General features: G+C 40.4%; 3 protein-coding genes across 5 annotated transcripts in view; 2 read left to right on the forward strand and 1 right to left on the reverse strand.

Moving 5' to 3' along the window:
• LOC117469434 (butyrophilin subfamily 1 member A1-like) lies at positions 1-3,992 on the forward strand. 2 transcript variants are annotated; one of them, XM_034113835.1, is made up of 5 exons: positions 1-199; positions 2,178-2,549; positions 2,760-2,846; positions 2,918-3,045; positions 3,155-3,992. In XM_034113835.1, the coding sequence occupies exons 1-5, from the start codon at positions 118-120 to the stop codon at positions 3,239-3,241; spliced, it is 756 nt and encodes a 251-aa protein (XP_033969726.1). In that variant the 5' UTR covers positions 1-117; the 3' UTR covers positions 3,242-3,992. The 2 variants fall into 2 exon arrangements, with proteins under 2 accessions (XP_033969726.1, XP_033969727.1); XM_034113836.1 differs by having other exon boundaries at positions 2-199; positions 2,948-3,045.
• A 3,023-nt stretch (positions 3,993-7,015) lies between these two features.
• On the reverse strand, positions 7,016-17,481 carry LOC117469433 (endothelin-1 receptor-like). Of its 2 annotated transcripts, none has more exons than XM_034113834.1 (8): positions 17,367-17,481; positions 15,471-16,572; positions 14,900-15,027; positions 13,695-13,893; positions 11,186-11,338; positions 10,881-11,014; positions 10,249-10,357; positions 7,016-7,595 (listed from the first exon to the last, which is right to left on the reverse strand). In XM_034113834.1, the coding sequence occupies exons 2-8, from the start codon at positions 16,035-16,037 to the stop codon at positions 7,515-7,517; spliced, it is 1,371 nt and encodes a 456-aa protein (XP_033969725.1). In that variant the 5' UTR covers positions 16,038-16,572; positions 17,367-17,481; the 3' UTR covers positions 7,016-7,514. The 2 variants fall into 2 exon arrangements, with proteins under 2 accessions (XP_033969725.1, XP_033969724.1); XM_034113833.1 differs by having other exon boundaries at positions 7,016-7,639.
• A 4,347-nt stretch (positions 17,482-21,828) lies between these two features.
• ttc29 (tetratricopeptide repeat domain 29) overlaps positions 21,829-24,106 on the forward strand; it is a 7,773-nt gene continuing 5,495 nt past the window's right edge. Inside the window, 4 exon segments of the mRNA XM_034113837.1 lie at positions 21,829-21,889; positions 22,568-22,671; positions 22,775-22,855; positions 23,018-23,077. Coding sequence (XP_033969728.1) covers positions 22,574-22,671; positions 22,775-22,855; positions 23,018-23,077 — 239 coding nt within the window. The 5' untranslated portion in view covers positions 21,829-21,889; positions 22,568-22,573.

The raw sequence follows: 24,106 nt of genomic DNA on the forward strand, positions 1-24,106 counted from the left end.
GCGTGTTCTCCATGTGTTTCCTAATCACAGGGAATTCCCAAAGCACGACTCCAGACCCTCCAGACGCAGTTTAAAAAGAAATGAGTTCCTGATCATTTCTCTGTCTTTTTGTCCGTCATGGTTCACTTGGTGCCTGGGTCTACAATGCCTCTCCTGGCTCTGGCTGTATTTCTGGTCCCCTGGACGGATTGGTCTGAAGGTAAATTATGTTTTATTCATTCATTCTACTGTAGCTGTTTCCTCTTTAGCATGATAGACGTTTCTGAAAAAACTCCTTAAAAGGTGATTGAACAAAGTTACATCAGAGAGACGGTCCACTGTGCAACAGAAAATAAATTAACATTATTTATTTCTTTGTAATTAGTTATCAAAGCTGAAGATTAGCATCCTAATTAAGGTCAAACTGTGTCAACATGTTAAGCTTACTTTGGCTGAGTTAAACAAGTACAAATCTACTTTGACTCAAGTTGAAACCATGTTTAAGAGTCTACAGCCATGTTACTGTATGATGTTATAAAGTATTGTGATTATACATAAACAAACATGTGGAGGAGTTGAAGTGATTAAAATACATAGCCCTGCTGTGTTATAGACAGGGGTGCACATAACTGGTACGCAGGTACGCATGCGCGGCAACAATCTGAAATGCGTACGGTCACTTGTGTCACAAAGCGCATTTGCGTACCGACGTAAATGTGAAGCTTTTCCAGAAGGCGGTTAGTTCACCGGACGACAGAGTCGGTCTCTGTGTGCACAGACAGGGCTGCTGTTAACGTCGGTCTGTTCAGCAGCCCTGCGCTAAAACAGCTGATCACAACGTTCACACGCTCCGCGGTCACGAAGCTCTGTACAGTGTACTCCACTACCACCACCCCCCCCCCGTTGACAATCGGGAAGCGCTGTACTCCACTACCACCCACCCCTCACCTTTTAAACAAGTACAAGACCTGAGTATTATTATAAGCAATGGCAAGTGTGTGTGTGTGTGTGTGTGTGTGTGTGTGTGTGTGTGTGTGTGTGTGTGTGTGTGTGTGTGTGTGTGTGTGTGTGTGTGTGTGTGTGTGTGTGTGTGGTGTGTGTGTGTGTGTTGTGTGTGTGTGTGTGTGTGTGTGTGTGTGTGTGTGTGTGTGTGTGTGTGTGTGTGTGTGTGTGTGTGTGTGTGTGTGTGTGTGCGCGTCATTAAAGGAAACCTATCATGCTATATTGAAATGATATATTGTAGGGCCATACCTATATAAGGTATATTTATACGTTTCTGTTTTCAAAATACCAAACAGATCATGCATTTTAACCATGCCTCATTTCGCTCTATTTGCTGTCTATGGGTCTGATTCTGCTGACCACGCCCCCCTGCAGGAGAGGGGAGGCGTGCTCTGATCAGCTGCTGGGCTGTCAGAAGAGGGGGAGAAAAATAGATCTCCGTCCTCCGTGTTTTATTATAGCCTATATAGAGTCGTTATTCATTTGTTTTAAAGCTCAATAAATAACAAAGAAGACCTTTGACCGGCACTTTTCTAATTTTGTCCGGAAGATTTAAACTTTAACGGACATCTTGACCGGCGAAAGAAACTGAAACTGAAACTCTGCCGCACGGTCCCCTCGTTCCTTGGAAGAGGCGGAGAGGTGGGTGTTTGTCATCTGCTGGTGGACTAACCGGAGAGAATTACAGTGCTTGCCTCGATGCGGAGGGATTGCATTGAATTAAAGCAGCGGCAGCAAACGCTTGCCTCGGGGAGGGAGAAAGAAAGCCACAGCGGAGAATAAACAGAAGGGTAACCATGGTAACCATGCGCGGGAAGTCTTCTTCGCTGCTTTTGTGGCAGACTACAGCGCCACTTACAGGCCTGGCATATGTACTACAGCGTCTCCAGCGCTTTCGAGCGGCAATGGCCGGCCGTGGCCCAACCCCACATTCCCCTGATAGGTGGAGAGTTGGCCCAATAGCCGTAGCGCTGACGTCGGGACAGTGTTCAAATCTGGATCAGTTTTTATCAGATCCGTTGCAGCCCCTTTTTTAGAGATTTGGGTATGGAGGAAAATAGAGAGGGTTGTGTTTTCTGACACTTGGTGAGTTCCCTGGAACACCGGGGACACATATTCATGTAGAAAAGACGTACAAAAGTGCATTTTGCATGATAGGTCCCCTTTAAAGTTAACGTCTCCCTATATTTTCACAGGTCGGCCTCAGTTGATTGGTTCCTCTCAGCCAATCAGGGCTCCTCTGGGTAGTGATGTCCTCCTGCCGTGTATTTTGCAGCCTGAGCGCAATATTGAGGGGATCTTGGTGAGGTGGTGGCGGCCCAACGTCCCACCGGACCCCCAAGACCCAAAGAGCGACTACTGGTACATTCACCTGTACCCTGAAAACCAGCATCAGGAGGACCTGACGATGCCGTCGTACGTTGGGAGGACGGAGATGTTCGCAGACGGCCTGAAACTCGGGAACGTTTCCCTCCGGATCAGAAACCTGCAGCTCTCTGATGACGGGAGATACCGATGTTTCATCCCAATGCTGTGGATTGATACCGACATAATGCTGGAAGTCTTTGGTACGTTTTTTTATGTAAATATATAATATCTATTACGTCATAATTCGTTATTTTGGTCGATTAAACGATGCAAACTTGTCCACATTCTTCAAGCCCTTCCACACACCGTGTAGCAACTGTGTTATCCAGCATGGTTTGTACACATGTTTAATGATGATTCATTATAAAGAACAACAAGGCTAAAGATCACTACAACTGTTGTGTTTTCAGATCCAATCTCTGATGACACTTTGACGACCACGCAGTTTCAGGGAAATCTCCAAACTCCAGATCCAAAAAATGAAACTGATGTCAAAGGTAAGAAGGAGAGAACAAAGTGAAGAGTTTCAGCATTTTTGAGTTTATTTAAGACGTCTGTTGTGTGGCAGTTACTGTAGACGCTGTCTCTTTGGTTTTAGTTGGTCGGCACTATTGGAGCTTGTGCTTCGTGGTTCTGGCTTTCTGCATCTTACTGGCTGTTGGGCGTTTCCTGAAACACAAGTGTCAAAGACGAGATGTAAGTCAGAAGGAAACATGTGTGGTTGCTTCTTGAGTGTATTCTGACAGAACGTCTCTAGAGGGAGACAGTTTAATAATTATTATTCACATTTCTCTTTTCCCTCCAGCTGCCGTGCTGCTTGTCAGAAACCAACTCACCTCCTTCCTCCTCTGCTGAATATGTGGTGATAAGAGCATCAGATGTGGGATTCTGACCTGCAGCACGTCTGGAAACAAGTGGACCGACCGGGGAAACAACATCTTGACACGCAATGCATTACTGTAAGGACCTGTGTCGACTTTATCTGTTTCTACTTGTTCCAGATGAGGGCCGAGCGTATTGAGCCAATACCACGTGTTGAGCACAAAACAAAACAAGCACAAACAGATAGTGAAAACAAAGCGGCAATGCTCTAAGAGTAACCGTGTACTCTTGGACTCATTTAGTTTTCTTTGTACTGTTTCTGTTTCTGATTTGATGTAAAGCGTCTTTGGGCATTAGGAAAAGCACTATCAAAGTCCAATGTATTATTATTATTATTATTATTATTATTGTTGTTGTTATTGTTATTGTTATTGTTATTGTTATTATTATTATTATTATTATTATTGTACTTTTTCTTATCACAGTAAATGCAGCGTGTGTGTGCATTAAGGGCTTTAATACCCCACAGATTGATGACTAAAAACTAATTTACTGACGGTGATCTACCAGCACTAATGAAGTTAGTCTAGATATCACGAATGTTAAACGGGATCAAACTAGCCGTTACTTGAAATACTGGACAGTGTTCTGACGTTAGCTATGTAGCCAAGTTAGCTCAGTTACTCTCCTACACTGTAAATGTCAGCCCCCCCCCCCCACCAACTCTGCACAATTAAGCTGAACCTAAGGCCCCGGCCCCACGGGAACGCATACGGCAAAACGCATAGGATTAACGCAAACGCAATCGCCAAAAAGCTTCCGTCCCCACGCAATATACACCGGATAGTGTCTGCCCACACGAGACGGCTCCGTTTACATCCAACCGCTGGAAAAGCTGCAGTACATATGCCGAGCCTGTATGTGGCGCTGTAACTTCCTCCACAAAAGCAGTAACTTCCTCCACAAAAGCATCGAAGAAGAATGGTTGTCATGGCTGCACTTCTGTTTATTCTCCGCGGTGGGGGCCGAGGGAACCGCGCAGAGTTTTTCGCCGGTCAACGTGTGTTAAAGTTTAAATCTTCCGGACAAAATTATAAAAGTGCCGGTCAAAGGTCTTCATTGTTATTTATTGAGCTTTAAAACAAATGAATAACGACGATATAATGATATTTAATAATAAAATACACGGAGGCTGTCTCTTTTTCCTCTATTCTCACAGTGTCAGTGTCTGTCTCATGCAGCAGCTGATCCTGTAATGAGTGACCCGACAGTAAAAATGAACATATTTATAACTAGTTTAGGTAGTTTGAGAGGTAATTAAAATAGCTAAGGGTGATGATCTGACTTGAAGTGTGTGTTTTCCTCCCGCTGCATCACAGCGGGAGGAGCTGCGTGTCTCCGTCCTGTCAGATTAGACTTCACTCGCGTTTATGTCCATATCGAGATAAAGATAAATAATCTGAATTCAGTGTGCAGTGTACTTTTGCGGGGGTGAGCAGCAGAGGTGGGGAGAGGCGGGGCTATTGCGTCGTCATTATCAGAAACGGATGACCGTATAGGCGACCACACGGCCCCGTTGGACCCCCCAGAGCGCTCCGTTCCCAGATCTATCCACCTTTGGACCCGTTGTCGTTTGCAGGGTCTGTTTCTACGTTTCCGTTACGGCGTCGTGTAGCTTAAAGGGCTATACGCAAGAGAAATATGCGGATTCAACCCGTTTTCGTTCCCGTGGGGCCGGGGCCTAAGAGACCAATGGCAGCATTATGCCTTTATGATTGTATGTGAATATAACTTAAATCTTCTGCATTAACTTTAACGTTAAATATCTGCAGAATGTTTACTCGTTTAGCTAGAAGTAAACAGGAACTGAGAGTACGTTTAGTGGTTAAATAAATATTTTAATTTGCACAAGATATTTATTTTAAATGTCGTGTTTATGTGAAAAACTCTGACTCAAAACGTCCATCATGCTGAAACAAGTGCATGATGGACGTCGCTCAGGAACTAAGCAGAGGACCAAATGTCTCCAACGCTGTCAGTGTCTTATTTTGTTAAATGATGTAAAAAGTATGTAATGTAATAAAAATGTTTTTGTTTTTTTCTCGTACCTTGTGAGTGCCTTCTTCAAAAAGTGTTAAAAAGTATAAATTGATATAATGTTTAGTCCTGTAGTGTTTAGATATGGTGTGTTTATTTATTATGATTAGAACAAAACGTAAAGGACCGTTCAGCGCGGAGAACCTCGTGATGAGAACACGTTCTCCTCTCAGATACAAAACATCTGCAGATACCAAAATAGTCTCCAACATTTTAAAAACGTGACGTCACAGAGCGTGGATTCACTGGAGAGGATTAGGGCAACGAGAGGGGGAAAAGGGATGTTACTAAAAGTAGGTTTTTCTCGAAACAAACACTTCTCAGAATTTGTACTTGAATCCCTGATTTACTAAAACAAGTGAGAATTCTGGGATTTTCAGGACAAAAAAACTATTTTTTCTTTCGCCGGTCAAGATGTCCGTTAAAGTTTAAATCTTCCGGACAAAATTAGAAAAGTGCCGGTCAAAGGTCTTCTTTGTTATTTATTGAGCTTTAAAACAAATGAATAATGACTCTATAGGCCTATAATAACACGGAGGACGGAGATCTCTTTTTCTCCCCCTCTTCTGACAGCCCAGCAGCTGATCAGAGCACGTCTCCCCTCTCCTGCAGGGGGGCGTGGTCAGCAGAATCAGACCCATAGACAGCAAACAGCACATAGAGCGAAATGAGGCATGGCTAAAATGCATGATCTGTTTGGTATTTTGAAAACAGAAACGTATAAATATACCTTATTTAGGTATGGCCCTAAAATATATCATTTAAATATAGCATGATAGGTTTCCTTTAATATTTACAGATTCTGACCTTTTTTAACTATGAACTGACGGTTGGCCTGTTTTCCTCCTCGGAGCCGTTGCTGGTTGCCAGGCAACGGCTCCCTCTTCCGCTCCACAGAACACACCGACAAACCGTCACATTCTTCCCCGCTCAGAGCGCGCCCTGCTTTGGCCGTCCGGTGTCCGCGGCGGAGCTCCGTTTCTCCGTTGTTTCTCCTCCCTGTTCCCGGTGTTCACGTGCCCGCGTGAAGGGGAGGAAACTCAAACGCATCAGTGAGCATGAGTCACGTGGTTAAAGGGAAATGACGTTATCTTAATTCAGAGATATTTGAATCCAATCATCCTTTATTCAGTAATTAATTTAAAATGAATTAAATAGGGACGTTGCACCATAAATACAACAAAATATCATGTAAAAGATATATTATTTATTATTTAAAACGAATTATTATTATTATAGAAAATAAGTAAATATTGTAATATTATTAATATATTTTTTAATATATTTTACTTGAGTGAAAGAAGTTATGCAACTTTTGAAAAAATTCTGTTTTAAGTAATTATTTAGGTTATTTATATTTATTTAGACATGACTTAAATTATAAATAAATTATCAAAATAGTTGGAAATTATGTTTCTAATAATCTCCTTCAAATGCATTCATATACCACACACATGTTGTCAAAGGCTTTGAGAATATAGCTTTATTGATAAATACAAATATATAATTTCATATAATCGACACAAAACTAATAGTTAAGTTCCCTGCACATAAAATAAACATACATTTAGACATCAGTATATATACTGACCTGAATTCTGCATAATAATATATAAAGCTGAGAACAAACAAATCAGCAGCAGTTTCATATTATGGGATGTAATGATGAGTCCAGCCTGCAGGGGGCGCAGTGCTGCAATGTTTACATATACAACAAAATAATAACAAATACACTACGAAGCCAATATGATGCATATTTTAACATTTTATTAATATAATTTAATGTATTTGATGTATGTCTTGTTGCTTATGAATGCCCTGCATGTCTGCCTGTATTTCCCTCTATTTAAAACATTTAATAAGGTGGAAAATACACAGAAATAACTGACATAAAACATGAAAAACTTACACTATTTCCAAAACATCTTAATATTCTGTGATCTTGATTGGCTCCAAATTGTAATATGTGTAAACTTGACCTTTGCTTTAACTTTCTTCCAAGTTTCATTACAATTAAGGCACTCGTTTTTCTGTATTTCTGCTAAAAAGCAGACAAACTGAACCAAAAACACAACATGTATATGTAAGTCCACATATGTTTTGCCATATATTAAATCACCATACCATAACAAGTCTATAAAACATATAAAAACCTGAATAAATACACAATAAAAATGTATATAAACTAAACATTAGAGGATAAATATAGTGGTTATCCTTTATACACAATGTAGTTGGTGCTGAGTTCAGGTGCAGTGGGAGAAACGGGCTCTCAGTGGTCGGTGTGTTTGTACTGCAGACTGGTTCCATGGTTCAGAGGCAGCATGCTGTTGGAGAGAGAGCCAGAATAACACCAGCAACACAGACAGGACTACAGACAGACAGACACACAGACAGACACACAGACAGACACATAGACAGACAGACAGACAGACACACAGACAGACACACAGACACACAGACAGACAGACAGACACACAGACACACAGACAGACACATAGACAGACAGACAGACAGACAGACAGACAGACAGACAGACAGACACACAGACAGACAGACACACAGACAGACAGACACACAGACACACACACAGACAGACACACAGACACACACACAGACACACACACAGACAGACAGACACACACACAGACAGACAGACACAGACACACACACAGACAGACACACAGACACACAGACACACAGACACACACACAGACACACAGACAGACAGACAGACACACAGTAAACACAGACACACAGACACACAGACAGACAGACACACAGACACACAGACACACAGACAGACAGACAGACAGACACACAGACAGACACACAGACAGACACACAGACAGACAGACACACAGACAGACAGACACACAGACACACAGACAGACAGACACACAGACAGACACACAGACACACAGACAGACAGACACACACACAGACACACAGACAGACAGACAGACACACAGACACACAGACAGACACACAGACAGACAGACACACAGACAGACAGACACACACACAGACACACAGACAGACAGACAGACACACACACAGACAGACAGACAGACAGACAGACAGACAGACAGACACACAGACACACACACAGACAGACAGACACACAGACACACAGACACACAGAAGGAGAGAGAGAGACAGACACAAAGACAGATTTATTTAAGAGGACATATTCTGCTGATGTTCAGGTGTATAATATCTCTACTTTAAAGAGTCCTCTCCTGCTGATGTTCAGGTGTATATCAGTATGTAGTGTCTCTACTTTTAAAGAGTCCTCTCTTGCTGATGTTCAGGTGTATATCAGTATGTAGTGTCTCTACTTTAAAGAGTCCTCTCCTGCTGATGTTCAGGTGTATATCAGTATGTAGTGTCTCTACTTTAAAGAGTCCTCTCCTGCTGATGTTCAGGTGTATATCAGTATGTAGTGTCTCTACTTTAAAGAGTCCTCTCCTGCTGATGTTCAGGTGTAAATCAGTATGTAGTGTCTCTACTTTAAAGAGTCCTCTCCTGCTGATGTTCAGGTGTATATCAGTATGTAGTGTCTCTACTTTAAAGAGTCCTCTCCTGCTGATGTTCAGGTGTATATCAGTATGTAGTGTCTCTACTTTAAAGAGTCCTCTCCTGCTGATGTTCAGGTGTATATCAGTATGTAGTGTCTATACTTTAAAGAGTCCTCTCCTGCTGATGTTCAGGTGTAAATCAGTATGTAGTGTCTCTACTTTAAAGAGTCCTCTCCTGCTGATGTTCAGGTGTATATCAGTATGTAGTGTCTCTACTTTAAAGAATCCTCTCCTGCTGATGTTCAGGTGTATATCAGTATGTAGTGTCTCTACTTTAAAGAGTCCTCTCCTGCTGATATTCAGGTGTATATCAGTATGTAGTGTCTCTACTTTAAAGAGTCCTCTCCTGCTGATGTTCAGGTGTATATCAGTATGGAGTGTCTCTACTTTAAAGAGTCCTCTCCAGCTGATGTTCAGGTGTATATCAGTATGGAGTGTCTCTACTTTAAAGAGTCCTCTCCAGCTGATGTTCAGGTGTATATCAGTATGTAGTGTCTCTACTTTAAAGAGTCCTCTCCTGCTGATGTTCAGGTGTATATCAGTATGTAGTGTCTCTACTTTAAAGAGTCCTCTCCTGCTGATGTTCAGGTGTTTATCAGTATGTAGTGTCTCTACTTTAAAGAGTCCTCTCCTGCTGATGTCCAGGTGTATATCAGTATGTAGTGTCTCTACTTTAAAGAGTCCTCTCCTGCTGATGTTCAGGTGTATATCAGTATGTAGTGTCTCTACTTTAAAGAGTCCTCTCCTGCTGATGTTCAGGTGTATATCAGTATGTAGTGTCTCTACTTTAAAGAGTCCTCTCCAGCTGATGTTCAGGTGTATATCAGTATGGAGTGTCTCTACTTTAAAGAGTCCTCTCCAGCTGATGTTCAGGTGTATATCAGTATGTAGTGTCTCTACTTTAAAGAGTCCTCTCCTGCTGATGTTCAGGTGTATATCAGTATGTAGTGTCTCTACTTTAAAGAGTCCTCTCCTGCTGATGTTCAGGTGTATATCAGTATGTAGTGTCTCTACTTTAAAGAGTCCTCTCCTGCTGATGTTCAGGTGTATATCAGTATGTAGTGTCTCTACTTTAAAGAGTCCTCTCCAGCTGATGTTCAGGTGTATATCAGTATGTAGTGTCTCTACTTTAAAGAGTCCTCTCCAGCTGATGTCCAGGTGAGTGCCTTGGTATTTAAACAATACAAATAAAAACCAAAACAACAACATGTTGACTTTAGGATTAACTTAAATAAACCTCAGTGTTATTTTCTCTGTCTTTATGAAGTGACCTTTAAAGTGTACACTTCCTTTTCATCAGACGTCACGACCTCCTCCATGTTTATCACTGGAGATATTTTAAACCCTAAACATTGAGACTCTCACGACCTTTGACCCCCGGACTGACGCTCATATTCACCTTGAAGCAGTTTTTGAACTTCTTGGAGACGAAGTAGAGGATGATGGGATTGATGCAGGAGTTGATGGTCGCCATGTTGATGCCGAAGTAGTCGAGCACCAACAGGAAGCTGCAAGAAGAAGAAATCAAATAATGTGTACATCATCTTCCAATTTAAAAAAGATATTTCTGACGTTTTTTCAGGTATTTTAAACATGTTTTTAATGACGTTTATTGACGTATTTATGCTTATTCAACCTCCTTTATAAACTGATTTTTCATATTTTTTCCTAATCATTTCAGACAATTTACAAGCTTTTCTCAAACATATTTCATTTTTTTCATTCTTAGTTTCTACAGATTTGACGAACATATTTTGCATATTTTCCTGACATTTTTCCCAGATTTTAAACACTTTTATTCAAGACTTAATTCAGCAATTTGTTCACATCTTTTTAAACATATTTTACTTATATTTTCTTATATTTTTCTGACATTTAAAAAAAATATTTGACAAATGTATTTTGGATAGAAATTTGGGGGAGAATTTAGTGAAATAAATTAACACTTATAATTAACATCTTCCCATGAATTGAGAGCATTTCCTTTGCACTGATACAGTATATTTTAAATGTGTGTGTTCCTCTGCTTACTTTAGCAGTTCACAGCGGTGGGCATCGTGGGATTTGTAGGCGTTCCTCTTCAGGAGGCGGCTCAGATGGAGAGGGAACCAGCAGAGAGCGAAGATCAGAACCAGACAGAAAACTGCTTTCGCCACTTCTCTACGCTGCGGGAGGAAAGAAGAGGATGATCAGTGTGTGTGTGTGTGTGTGTGTGTGTGTGTGTGTGTGTGTGTGTGTGTGTGTGTGTGTGTGTGTGTGTGTGTGTGTGTGTGTGTGTGTGTGTGTGTGTGTGTGTGTGTGTGTGTGTGTGTGTGTGTGTGTGTGTGTGTGTGTTCCTGTTTGAGGTGTTCACTCAGGGCGATCCTCAGGCTTCCCTTCTGGTGCCGCAGCATCTCGCAGGTCATGAGTCCGTAGAACACAGCCGAGCAGGTCAGAGGAACGCAGAAGTAAAACCCAAACAGCCACCAGTCCTTCGCGTCTCTATAGAACTGCAACACACAGAAACACACAGAAGCTGAACCCAGTCTGCTCTGATTGGTTAGCTCGCCGACTCTGATGTGATTGGTTAACCAGTTTAGAGATATCCCGCCCCTTTAGCCTATCACGTACACAGTGGCGACTGGTCATTAGGGGCAGGTGGGGCACAGCCCCACCTAGTGTCAGCAGAAAGTATTACAAATAATGATTACAAAAATGCAAAAAAAAAAAATAAAAAAAATATATAAAATATATTTTAAGATCATGTTTAATCATCTGATTCGTCTGTACATTGCTGTTTTAGTCTGTGTTCTTCTAATTAGTGTGTCTACAGTCACAGTGTGTGCCTATTGAGCTGTTTAGAGCCATGTGGGACAAAACCTGATTATGCCCCTTCCTCTTGCTGTGAAGTGAACGGTGACTGTAAAAACTACACTGCGCATGCTCAGAGTATTTTGTAATGTAATGTGTGTGGCAAAAAAATAATGACCAGAGGGGCACAGAGCTACCATCCCCACCATACGTCATCTCAAATCATTCAGAGCTGATTGGCTGTAAGTACGTGTGCCGCGAAAAGTGTGCTGTGTGAAGAGGAGACGAGAGAGCTGCAGTGGCGCGTCCTAAAACCAGGAAGTAAGCACAAAAAAGCAATGAGATTTCTCCAGAGGATTTTAGAAAATAGCTCGAAATAAGATCTGTGGGAAACGTACCTGTTAGATAAATGCACGTTTTGTTCAGCCGGATAACATCCACATGTCTACTCTACTTATATAATTTTTTTATCATAAATCTATGGATTAGATTTATGATAGACTTTTGAAACTACAAGAACATAAGGAGGACTTTTACAAAAAAGTAATAGAAATGTTTGTCCAGAAGGATAGGCAAATGGACTTCATCTTCAAGTCAAGGTAAGACTGCAATTTGATTGAAAATGGGATCTTACTAAGAGAGAACAATTCAATATTTAAATGATAAAATTACATTTTTTGGGTATCCTTTTGTTGAACTGTCTGTTTAAAATTAATCGAAGCATCAGACAAAAAAAGCTTTTGAAAATAATATTATATTTTGGTTTAGGTCAAAATATAATATTTGTAAACCTGAAGAGTCAGTGCCAGTGCCTCACCAGCCATGAACCTCACTGCACGTCACTGCAGAAGCTTATATATAGACATCTAAGTTTGTTGTGCCCCACCACTTTTGTACATATAAAAACGCCACTGCACGTACAATGTGTTGGAGCGCTACATGGTGATGTCACTATGTTCTGGAAGTAAACAAAGTCCAATTGAGGCGTTTTCAGGGGGTTGTGGGAGAGGGAACACAGGGATTTGAGCCTCTGCAGACCATTTACATGCACTAAAACCTGTATAACACACTACAGTAAAGGGAAGACCCCAAAAAGCAGAAAAGGGCCCCTTTAATTAACGCTGTTACTAAGACATATTTTCATTCATTATTATTTCAATGAATATGTTCTAGATTAACCTGAGTGCACTGACTGCAGTTAATATGACGTCTGAGCACTGATGGCAGGTCAGCTGACCCCGGGTCAGTTCTGAGTGCACATGTGACCTGCAGATGTAAACAGGAAATGATGTTTTAAACTATCAAAGAGACCTCGCCCTGAAACACAACAAATCAGAGAGCCTGGAAACACAAGAGAGAGAACATCCGTCATACAGACGATCTGAGATCAGGCTTTACCCATAACCTGTCAAATGTGCCGTTATTATTTATTTAAACATCTTAGGCAGAATTTGGTATTTCAAACCAACTTGATAGATTTGTTCCTCACACGTTCAAATTAATGTTTGGTATTAATGATATCTTTATATTTAACTTTATCTGTATATTTGTTTAAAAAACTACTGTCTGAGTTTCATCTATTGCTACCTTTTCACATTTTAATGGTTAAAAACTAACATTGGGATTCTGTTTTGAGAAGAATATTAAACAGTTATATTTCTGGCCAATCATTTGGATATTTAACATATTTTCTTATGACTTCTTTATGACTTTTTACAGACATTTTACATCATTTTTGGACATTTTCTCACGCGTATTTGTGGTATTTTTGTGCCTTTATTCACATATTTTAGGACGTTTTTCACAAAAAAATGCAACATTTGACTGTTATTTGACACTGTGCTTAATACATTAATTTTTCAATTGTTATCCTAATAATTCCAACACATTTCTCACATTATTTCTAATATTTTTCTAATATCTGTCTCTCATTTTTGCATATTTTACAAATATTTTCTGTGTATGTTTCTGACACTTCTCAGGTTCTGCAGTAACACACACACACACTCACACACACACACACACACACGCACACGCACACGCACACACACTCACGGTCATGAAGGGGGTGTTGGGCTGCAGCATGCACGTTCTCATGGTAGCGTTCCTGTACTCGAAGGTAACCATGGTGAACCCGACGGCCTCGGGCACGGCGAGCAGCGCCGACAGCAGCCAGATCCCCCCGATGCCCAACGCCGTTACCATGGGAACACCGGTCCCCTGCACCCGGGACCAGGAAGCCACCGCCCGGTACCTGAGGGGGTCAGAGGTTAATGTGTGTGTGTGCAGAGATGTGAAAAGTACACACATCCTTTACTCAAGTAGAAGTACAGATACTCGTGTTTAAAAATACTCTGGTGAAAGTAGAAGTACTGACTAAACTTCTTTACTCAAGTAAAAGTAAAGAGGCTTTGAAATGTACTTCAGTAAAAAGTACCCATAACTAGCAGCTGTTTTAAAGAGTACCTGACCTCCCTTTATATTAATAGAACAATAATGTCATTGTTAGCTAATGAATGTTTCCATGCTGAACAACGGCAACATGACAACGTTTTCATTGGTCCCTCTTCTTTAGAGAAGACCAGGAAATGATGGATACACGGATCGTGTTCAAATCAATAGGCACGCAATGACTCTAAAGAATAATGATCACGCCACCAAACACACATTCAAACTAAAGGAACCAGCCTGTTTGGGAAATGTAAGAAGTAGAAAGTACAGGTATTTGGGTTCAACATGTAAGAAGTAGAAAGTACAGGTATTTGTGTTCAAAATGTAAGAAGTAGAAAGTACAGGTATTTGAGTTCAACATGTAAGAAGTAGAAAGTACAGGTATTTGGGTTCAACATGTAAGAAGTAGAAAGTACAGGTATTTGTGTTCAACATGTAAGAAGTAGAAAGTACAGGTATTTGGGTTCAACATGTAAGAAGTAGAAAGTACAGGTATTTGAGTTCAACATGTAAGAAGTAGAAAGTACAGGTATTTGGGTTCAACATGTAAGAAGTAGAAAGTACAGGTATTTGTGTTCAACATGTAAGAAGTAGAAAGTACAGGTATTTGTGTTCAACATGTAAGAAGTAGAAAGTACAGGTATTTGTGTTCAACATGTAAGAAGTAGAAAGTACAGGTATTTGTGTTCAACATGTAAGAAGTAGAAAGTACAGGTATTTGTGTGTGTGTGTGTGTGTGTGTGTGTGTGTGTGTGTGTGTGTGTGTGTGTGTGTGTGTGTGTGTGTGTGTGTGTGTGTGTGTGTGTTACCTGTCCACACTCAGAGCACACAGGTTGAGGACGGTGATGCCGACGGAGGTTTTCTGCAGGAAGGGAAACAGCTTGCAGAGAAACAGCCCGAACACACTGTCTGCAAACGGCCAGGTCATCGCCAACAGCTATACGCACACACACACACACACACACACACACACACACACACACACACACACACACACACACACACACACACACACACAGATTATTAAGTGTGTGTTATCTCAGTCAGGGGATATTTTAGTGCTCTTATCCATCTAACACTCAACCTGCTGACTGATAAACACACCACAGACAAGTTGTTGTGTATCCCATAATGCATTGCTGCTCCTGTAAACTCAGCACACTGCTCCCATCTCCCCAAGTGTCACTATTACAATGTTTGTCCTACTTGAATTCCTTATTTCAGGCATAGAAACAGATCAGAATGAGGAATAGAAACCACATGCATCATGTCAAATAACATCCATTTATACAAAAATGATGCGGTGAAAGTGAGTTTGACACCCGTGCCTTAGATACTGATAAAACAACATGTCAACAAACAAACCCTGAATCTGTTTACCTTGTACACGTTGATAGGTATGTCGATGGCGATGTAGATCAGGTCTCCTAAAGCCAGACTGGCTATCAGCGCGTTGGGGCCGTTCCTCATGCTTTTATTTTGGTAGATGATCCTCAGCAGGGTGGCGTTCCCGATGATCCCCACGGCGAAAATAACACAGGAAAGCACGGTGTTGATGTATTTGAAGGCGGTGTTGATGGAGGTGACTTTTAGGCAGCTAGGGGGCGACAGAGGGCGTCTTTTCAACAACAACGAGGCGTTCAGGGACTGCTTTCTCTCGTGTTTGTTGTGTTTCAGCTTGTTGTGTTTTGGTTTTGTTTTCTCCAGCAGGGTCGGGGGTTTGATGGCGGTTTCTTGGAGCAGATTTGGTTCTCTGTGAGGCGGGTCGGTGCTATGAAGGTTTGACATGTCCGATGAGACGGTTCTTTGGGATCCAACGGGGGCGATGGACGTCAAACACGAGGCGAGAAGCAGCAAGAAAACAAGGCTGGGTGTGGAGGGGATTCTGGAACTGGATTTGTTGCCAGAACTCTTTTCTGAATCCATTTTCACAGCTCCAGAGAACATCTTCAAACCGCCTAACCCCGGTGGAAATGTAGAAGTATTTCCAGAACTTCTTTATTCGCTTTAGAACAAACTCTACAAGCCAGATTAGAAACCGTTGACATAGACCGAATCACGCCTGAGCTGAACAAAGAGAGCGATAAAACAACTTAATAACCCAACGTTAGTCTAGATCAACATTTCAAGACCGTGTAGAACTTTTCTTAGTTTTAGAACGAGCGCTAGAACCTGCAATTTTACAATTAGACGACGCTGAACAAACGATATATACGTGTCTCTTTTGGGTATATTTGTTTTATGAAAGATGCCGGCAACGCGTCACGATGCAGAAATGTCCTTTAGCTCAGACTTCTGACATCCAGCGTTTACAACAGAAATATATATATGTGTTAAAGTTAATTTCACATATCGTTGCTATCCAAAATAACCGCTAATCGTCCAGGAGGAGTTGTTGTATTGTTGTTCCAGAAAGAAAAAGACCAGCTCTGAGTTCAAGAGGAGTTTGTTGACATTTGATGATTTCAGGCTTTGAGGAAATCTGTGGAGAAAACACAAACAAAACACGGGCTTTATTAGAAAGGGATGTTTCTCTAAATGTTAGATTCGACCTATAAGACAATTCATCTGTGTTGAATTAACCAATTAGTAGGTTGTTATCATCGATAGGAAACCAAAACAAATAGTTAAAAGACGCTAAAATGCTCCATTAGACATGGTAACAACGTCATTCATCAATCTATGAAATACAATTATATGCATCAATACACAATGACAGACAAAAGTATTTCGCTAAATGTTATGCAGACGGCAGGTCAATGTCTGTCTGCATTTAAGATCTTAATGTCAGTCTGGCTGTTGCTTGTTTGGTTAAAAGTCATTTTAATATTTAAAAAGTCCCGGCTTTAAAGTCAGGATGAAGACTAGACACAGCAACAAGTTATTAAAAGTCTACGTCTCTGGTCATGTGACGCAAAGGCTTTCTTCAAATGTGAGGAAATGTTACAGAATTCAAATATCATTTGATAAAATAAATGAAATCCAAACTCAATGCAACCAGAGAAGAAGTGTGTTCTCTGTACAATATACACAATACAGAATCATTGTATTTTTGCCAAGGGTATGTTTGCATAAAACTGTATATTAGTTCAATAATCAGTAATGGAAGTGAGTTTTAATGTTTTAATACATTTCATTTAATTGTGCTTATTGAAAAAGTCCATAATGACCTACGATGTGTTACAATAACAATAACTCTTATTCAACTTTGAAAATGTGGAATAATTTTACTCAAAGCTCAAATTGAGAAAGCGAGATCTTTGTGTTGAATCTCACCTTTTGTGTTTGTCCGTCTTCTTCTGTTAAAATAAATTAAATCCAACCAGAGAAGAAGAAGAAGAAGAAGAAGAAGAAAAAGAAGAAGAAGAAGTGTTTCTCAGCGTCCTCCAGATTAAAGTAACGCAGTCAGACTGAAGCTCTCAGTTTGACTCCCTCTGTCTACCCCTCTTTACAGTGGAACATCCCATAAACTCTGACACCATCTTTACTATCTGACACACACACACACACACACACACACACACACACACACACACACACACACACACACACACACACACACACACACACACACACACACACACACACACCACACACACACACACACACACACACACACAGTCTCACACACACAGTCTCACTCACACACAGTCTCTCACTCACACACAGTCTCACTCACACACAGTCTCACACACACACACACACACACACACACACACACACACACACACACACACACACACACACACACACACACACACACAGTCTCACACACACAGTCTCACACACACAGTCTCACACACACAGTCTCACTCACACACAGTCTCTCACTCACACACAGTCTCACTCACACACAGTCTCACACACACACACACACACACACACACACACACACACACACACACACACACACACACGTGATTGAACACAGCTTCTCTAAAGAGTCACTTCATAAAACCGTGTTGTGGAAATTGAGGCAGTGAAACTTCATTTAGACAAAAAGCTGGACTTTATTGGCCCGTTTGAACACGAGAGATAGCAACGACTTTATTATTAAACCACGTTAAACTTTACTCCACTTTATTCTGTAGGATTTTAACTTATTAAATGTGCACAAGGACGTGGTTCATACTGCATCTGAAGAACGCTTCTTATCAGTCTTAACAATAAAAGAAAAGTGCTGTTCCTGCAGCGTCTCATTGCTGTTCATGATACAGCTTTCACATTCATTCAGAAATGATCTTATTTAAAATCAGACAAAATGAATTATTCATCAAATGTGTAAAAGGAAAATGTAAGAAATACATATATAAAGTATACTGACCGCATAAGTAAAATGTTGGTACCACTTTACAATAAGACTACCCTTATAAAGGGTTCACAAAGGGTTATAATTAGGTTATGAATTAGGTTGTAAACACTTTATTAATCATTAAGAACCATTTATAAACCAGTTCTAACATAGTTTTCATACATCAACACAGGCTCACTATTTGGCAAGATGACTAAGCCTTATATTGGCTACTTAGCGAGAATCAACTCAGTGAACAACAGATACCAAGGATGCTAGCTGATGAAGGAGACGAAGTAAGCTAGGTAGCCAATGTAAGACTTAGCAGTACAGATAAATGTGGGCTCACTATTTGGCAAGCAACCGGTCACAGACACTTATGGCGCGTTTCCACTACACGGCCTCGCTCGGCCTCGCTCGGTATGGCTAGGCCTCGTTAGGACTGGCTCACTTTATGGCGCATTCCCATTACAGTTTAGGAACTGGGGCAGTATCTATAGTAACGCAGTGTAGGCGGAGCCGTGACGTCATCTTCAATGAGAACCCCAGAAAAACAACACAGCCGTTAGCTGTTAGCACTCAGAGCTCACAGCTCCTCATATCTGTTCAGAAACTAGACAAAAGTTAAACAAGTACAAACCACAGACTGTCTGTGTCATGGTGAATACAGTCGCTGCTTTATTTATGTCTGTATAGGCCGTTGTTGTGAGTGTGGACGGTCGGAGCATATACTGCGTTAGCTTAGCCAATCTCCATTTAGAAAACACGCATTTTTAAAGGTTTTTCGCCTGCCGTCTGTCTGCAGACTTGTCAAAGCATTAATTCATGGTTTTTACTAACCGGTATCAGTATGTTGTTACTTCGGCATCATTTTGAAACGTGTATTACAATTAAATCACGGTCAAATATGTCCATCTTGTTGTAGTTGTAGCCCCCTTGCCAGCGATGCTCTCTCTAGTTTAGCATAATCAGCCCGACTCAGCCTCGTTGTCTCTGGCCCTAGACCCACGATTTTATGAGGCCAGAAAAACTGTGAATTAGGACCCGCCGGCCGGTACTAGGCCAAGTGGAAACGCAACCAAAGACGGGCCGCTGACGTCACAGCCCTCTTAAACCGTGCTCCGCGCTGTAGTGGAAACGCGCCATTACACTCAGAGCTAACCTGTACTGGAGAGCATGTGTGTCTGATGAAGAAGATGAAGTAAGCTAGGTAGCCAATATAAGGCTTAGTCATCTTGCCAAATAGTGAGCCCACATTTATCTGTACTGCTAAGTCTTACATTGGCTACCTAGCTTACTTCGTCTTCTTCATCAGCCAGCATCCTTGGTATCTGTTGTTCACTGAGTTGATTCCCCCCCCCCCATCCATCTTGATGTTTCTTGGCATCTCTTATGACCATTTATTTACGAGTTACTAACATTTATAGTTGCCAAAAGGGAGCCTTGTTGTTTGAAACAAATCACCATTCATTAATGAGTTACTACCATTTCTAATAAGGCTTAGCAGTACAGATAAATGTGGGCTCACTATTTGGCAAGATGACTAAGCCTTATATTGGCTACTTAGCGAGAATCAACTCAGTGAGCAACAGATACCAAGGATGCTGGCTGATGAAGGAGACGAAGTAAGCTAGGTAGCCAATATAAGGCTTAGCAGTACAGATAAATGTGGGCTCACTATTTGGCAAGCAACCGGTCACAGTCGCCCTGTTTATCTCATGTCATATAAAAGCTTATTAATGATTCATAAAGTGTTCACAACCTAATTAATAAATGAATGACAAACTATTCATAAACCCTTTATAAGGGTACTCTTATTGTAAAGTCGTACCGAAATGTTTAGATAAAAATAATTTTAAAATATAATTGTAAATAAGAAATATGTGTAAAGAAATCAGAAATAAATCTGAAAAAATAATTTTAAAAAATCAGAAAAATATTCAAGTCAATCTGAAAGAATACTTGAACAAATCTGAAAGAATTATATAAATCTGATTGTGTTATAAAAGCAGTGACTCCCTGTTTGCATGTATATTTAAATTCATCTGAAAAATGTCAAAAGATTCAAAGTAAAATATGTAGAAAAAAGATCCGAAAAATACATTTAAGGAAAGTCTCGACATGATTTGGAAAGAAATTGAAAAACTAGGGTTAGATTTAGGAATCTGTTTTCTAAGAAACTCGTGAAAAATATGATTTTTAGAAACACTTCTCCCTCACATCCCAAAGCCACACACATGATGAAGATCTGATGAAGATGATGCTCCCGATTGAACTAGAGAACATTATAGAAAGCACTTAGCCTGCGACCCGCTCTCAGACTGACTCCATCTCAGTTTGTTTGTTTCAGTGCTTCAGTAAACAGAGAGATAAACAGATGAAAGCTGTACGTGACTCCTACCATGCAGGCAGATCACACACACACACACACACACACACACACACACACACACACACACACACACACACACACACACACACACACACACACACACACACACACACACACACACACACACACACACACACACACACATCATTACTTTGACTTCTTATATTTATCTAAATATTTGTACTATATTTGATTTAGTTTTAACCAGGTTACTACTCATTCCAATTTATTTCATTTATTGTATTTGTTTCTTAAATGGAGCAACTCTCACAAAGCCCAATTTCTTCCAGCATAATTAAAGTATTCTGACTCTGATGGAAGTAAAACAGTGTCTACATTTGCACTATTTCCCCCAAAAAGACACAAAAAGTCCCAAATATTGAACTCCCTTCATGTGTCTTTGATCGGTGTCCTATCTAAGAAGTGAATCAGCCAGTTACATTAAAAACAAGACGTCACATCGTGCCAAACATCCAGTAATAAGACTGTTTCCACAGCGATGAAAAGACTTTATCAGACCACCAGCTCTGTGAACTACAGTTATGTTATTAGTCTCCTCTCGTGGAACTATAAAAGCCCTGCTGGTTAATAAACAAATCACACTGGAGAGTAATTAAGAGGAACAAACAAGTGAATGAAACCGCGACAGGAAACAGAGCGTCAGCTGCTGCTGGTTCCAGCCTCAACGAGAACTTTATTGGACGCTTTGAAGAGAATACATCAGATTCAGAGAGTTTCCACCCTGTGGTCTCCAACATCTGAGAGAGAGAGAGAGAGAGAGAGAGAGAGAGAGAGAGAGAGAGAGAGAGAGAGAGAGAGAGAGAGAGAGAGAGAGAGAGAGAGAGAGAGAGAGAGAGAGAGTCTTTGACACAACTGTAACTTAACCCAGTTTGCCATCTTTTCTAAATCTGTTGAACTAAAGTATAGAATAAAGAAGATTTCAAGATTTTAGTTATTTTTCTCCATGTGTCTGTTATTTCTGAATGGAACGCAGCCGCAGTGATCTTCCTGTTGGGACGCGGCCTGTCCCTGCTGTTGCCATGGTGACGTAACAGCAGTAGTAGCATGAGCAACGGTGAAAACTTTGAAAACAAAAGTTTGTTTTAGAATCAAAAAGTGAGTGAATAACTATATTTCTGTTACTATCTCAGTGTGTTTTACCTTTATTAACAGCATAGTGTTGTTAGAACATGTTTCCTGAAAAAAAGAAGGGGTTTTTAAAGTTAGTTTCTAGGTGAAATAATTGTTAGTTTGTTAATATATGTAAACAAACTGTGCTAGCTATCTTAACATTTGAGATGTATTAGTCCTTTTTTTTTACTATAATTAACTTTTTTAGAATAGAGATAGACTTCTGTGACCTGTTGTTGATTTTGTGGGATTGTTAAGAGTTATTGACACTTATTACTAACTAGCTGTTAGCGGTTAGCTGTTAGCCGTTAGCTCTGTCATTACAATCCCCAGCACTGTGTAAACAAGAAAACATGATTTTAATAAAAACTATTACTGTATGTATGTTTTTAGTATGTATATTTTTTAAATATATTTCTTAAGGACCATGCATACAAATACATTAATCTAAAAAACAAGAGGTATACTAAATGTCAAACTAACAATTAAAACAGATCAAATACAGATGTATTAAATATAAACACTAGTACATTTGTCAATATAACCATAACTTGTTCTATCCTTTAAGCTCACTCAGGTACACTAAATGTGTTAATTTAAAATGTAAATTAATTCAAAGTAAAGAATTAATGCAATAGTATGAACCAATGCTTTGATTGACAGGTGAAGATGAACTCAGCAGTAAAACAGCGACAACACTCCGGGCCTTTTCTACCCGAAATCCCCTCCAAAAACAACAACAAAGGGAGGAAGAGTACTCAGCACAGGTGAGTAATACTACTGCAGTACTTATCAATAACACGCAGTGAATGACAAGCTTTATTAAAGTAGGTACGGACTGCTGCAAGTGTTTTGTATTTGTCTTTTCAGCCGGAGGAAGCAGCAGAAGGAGTTCCTCCCACCTGGGTCAGATAAATCAGCTGAGGTTCTCTCCAAGGCGGAAATCTCTCTGTGAGTTTACAGGCTGGACGTGATATTATATATTTAAAAAGAACGATGTATGCACCCTCAACTACTTGTGTCAAGCTTCTCCAAACCTTCTGCTTCATCGTTTGTTTGTTTGTTCTCCTCGTATATATACATTAAATATAAATACCTCTCTCATTTCACCAGGTTCAGAAACAGTCTGAAGCAAAACATCTGTGTGGAGCTGCTGCAACAAGGGTTTCACAGGTATCTCTCTTTCTGTCATCCAGCAGGACTCTTTAAAGTAGAGACACTACATACTGATATACACCTGAACATCAGCAGGAGAGGACTCTTTAAAGAAGAGACACTACATACTGATATACACCTGAACATCAGCAGGAGAGGACTCTTTAAAGTAGAGACACTACATACTGATATACACCTGAACATCAGCAGGAGAGGACTCTTTAAAGTAGAGACACTACATACTGATATACACCTGAACATCAGCAGGAGAGGACTCTTTAAAGAAGAGACACTACATACTGATATACACCTGAACATCAGCAGGAGAGGACTCTTTAAAGTAGAGACACTACATACTGATATACACCTGAACATCAGCAGGAGAGCACTCTTTAAAGTAGAGACACTACATACTGATATACACCTGAACATCAGCAGGAGAGGACTCTTTAAAGTAGAGACACTACATACTGATATACACCTGAACATCAGCAGGAGAGGACTCTTTAAAGTAGAGACACTACATACTGATATGAACCTGAACATCAGCAGGAGAGGACTCTTTAAAGTAGAGACACTACATACTGATATACACCTGAACATCAGCAGGAGAGGACTCTTTAAAGTAGAGACACTACATACTGATATACACCTGAACATCAGCAGGAGAGGACTCTTTAAAGTAGAGACACTACATACTGATATACACCTGAACATCAGCAGGAGAGGACTCTTTAAAGTCGAGACACTACATACTGATATACACCTGAACATCAGCAGGAGAGGACTCTTTAAAGTAGAGACACTACATACTGATATACACCTGAACATCAGCAGGAGAGGACTCTTTAAAGTAGAGACACTACATACTGATATACACCTGAACATCAGCAGGACTCTTTAAAATAGAGACACTACATACTGATATACAGCTGCACATCAGCTGGAGAGGACTCTTTAAAGTAGAGACACTACATACTGATATACAGCTGCACATCAGCAGGAGAGGACTCTTTAAAGTAGAGACACTACATACTGATATACACC

Source organism: Trematomus bernacchii, unplaced genomic scaffold (genome assembly GCF_902827165.1).
Source record: "Trematomus bernacchii unplaced genomic scaffold, fTreBer1.1, whole genome shotgun sequence".
Taxonomy (NCBI): Eukaryota; Metazoa; Chordata; class Actinopteri; order Perciformes; family Nototheniidae; genus Trematomus; species Trematomus bernacchii.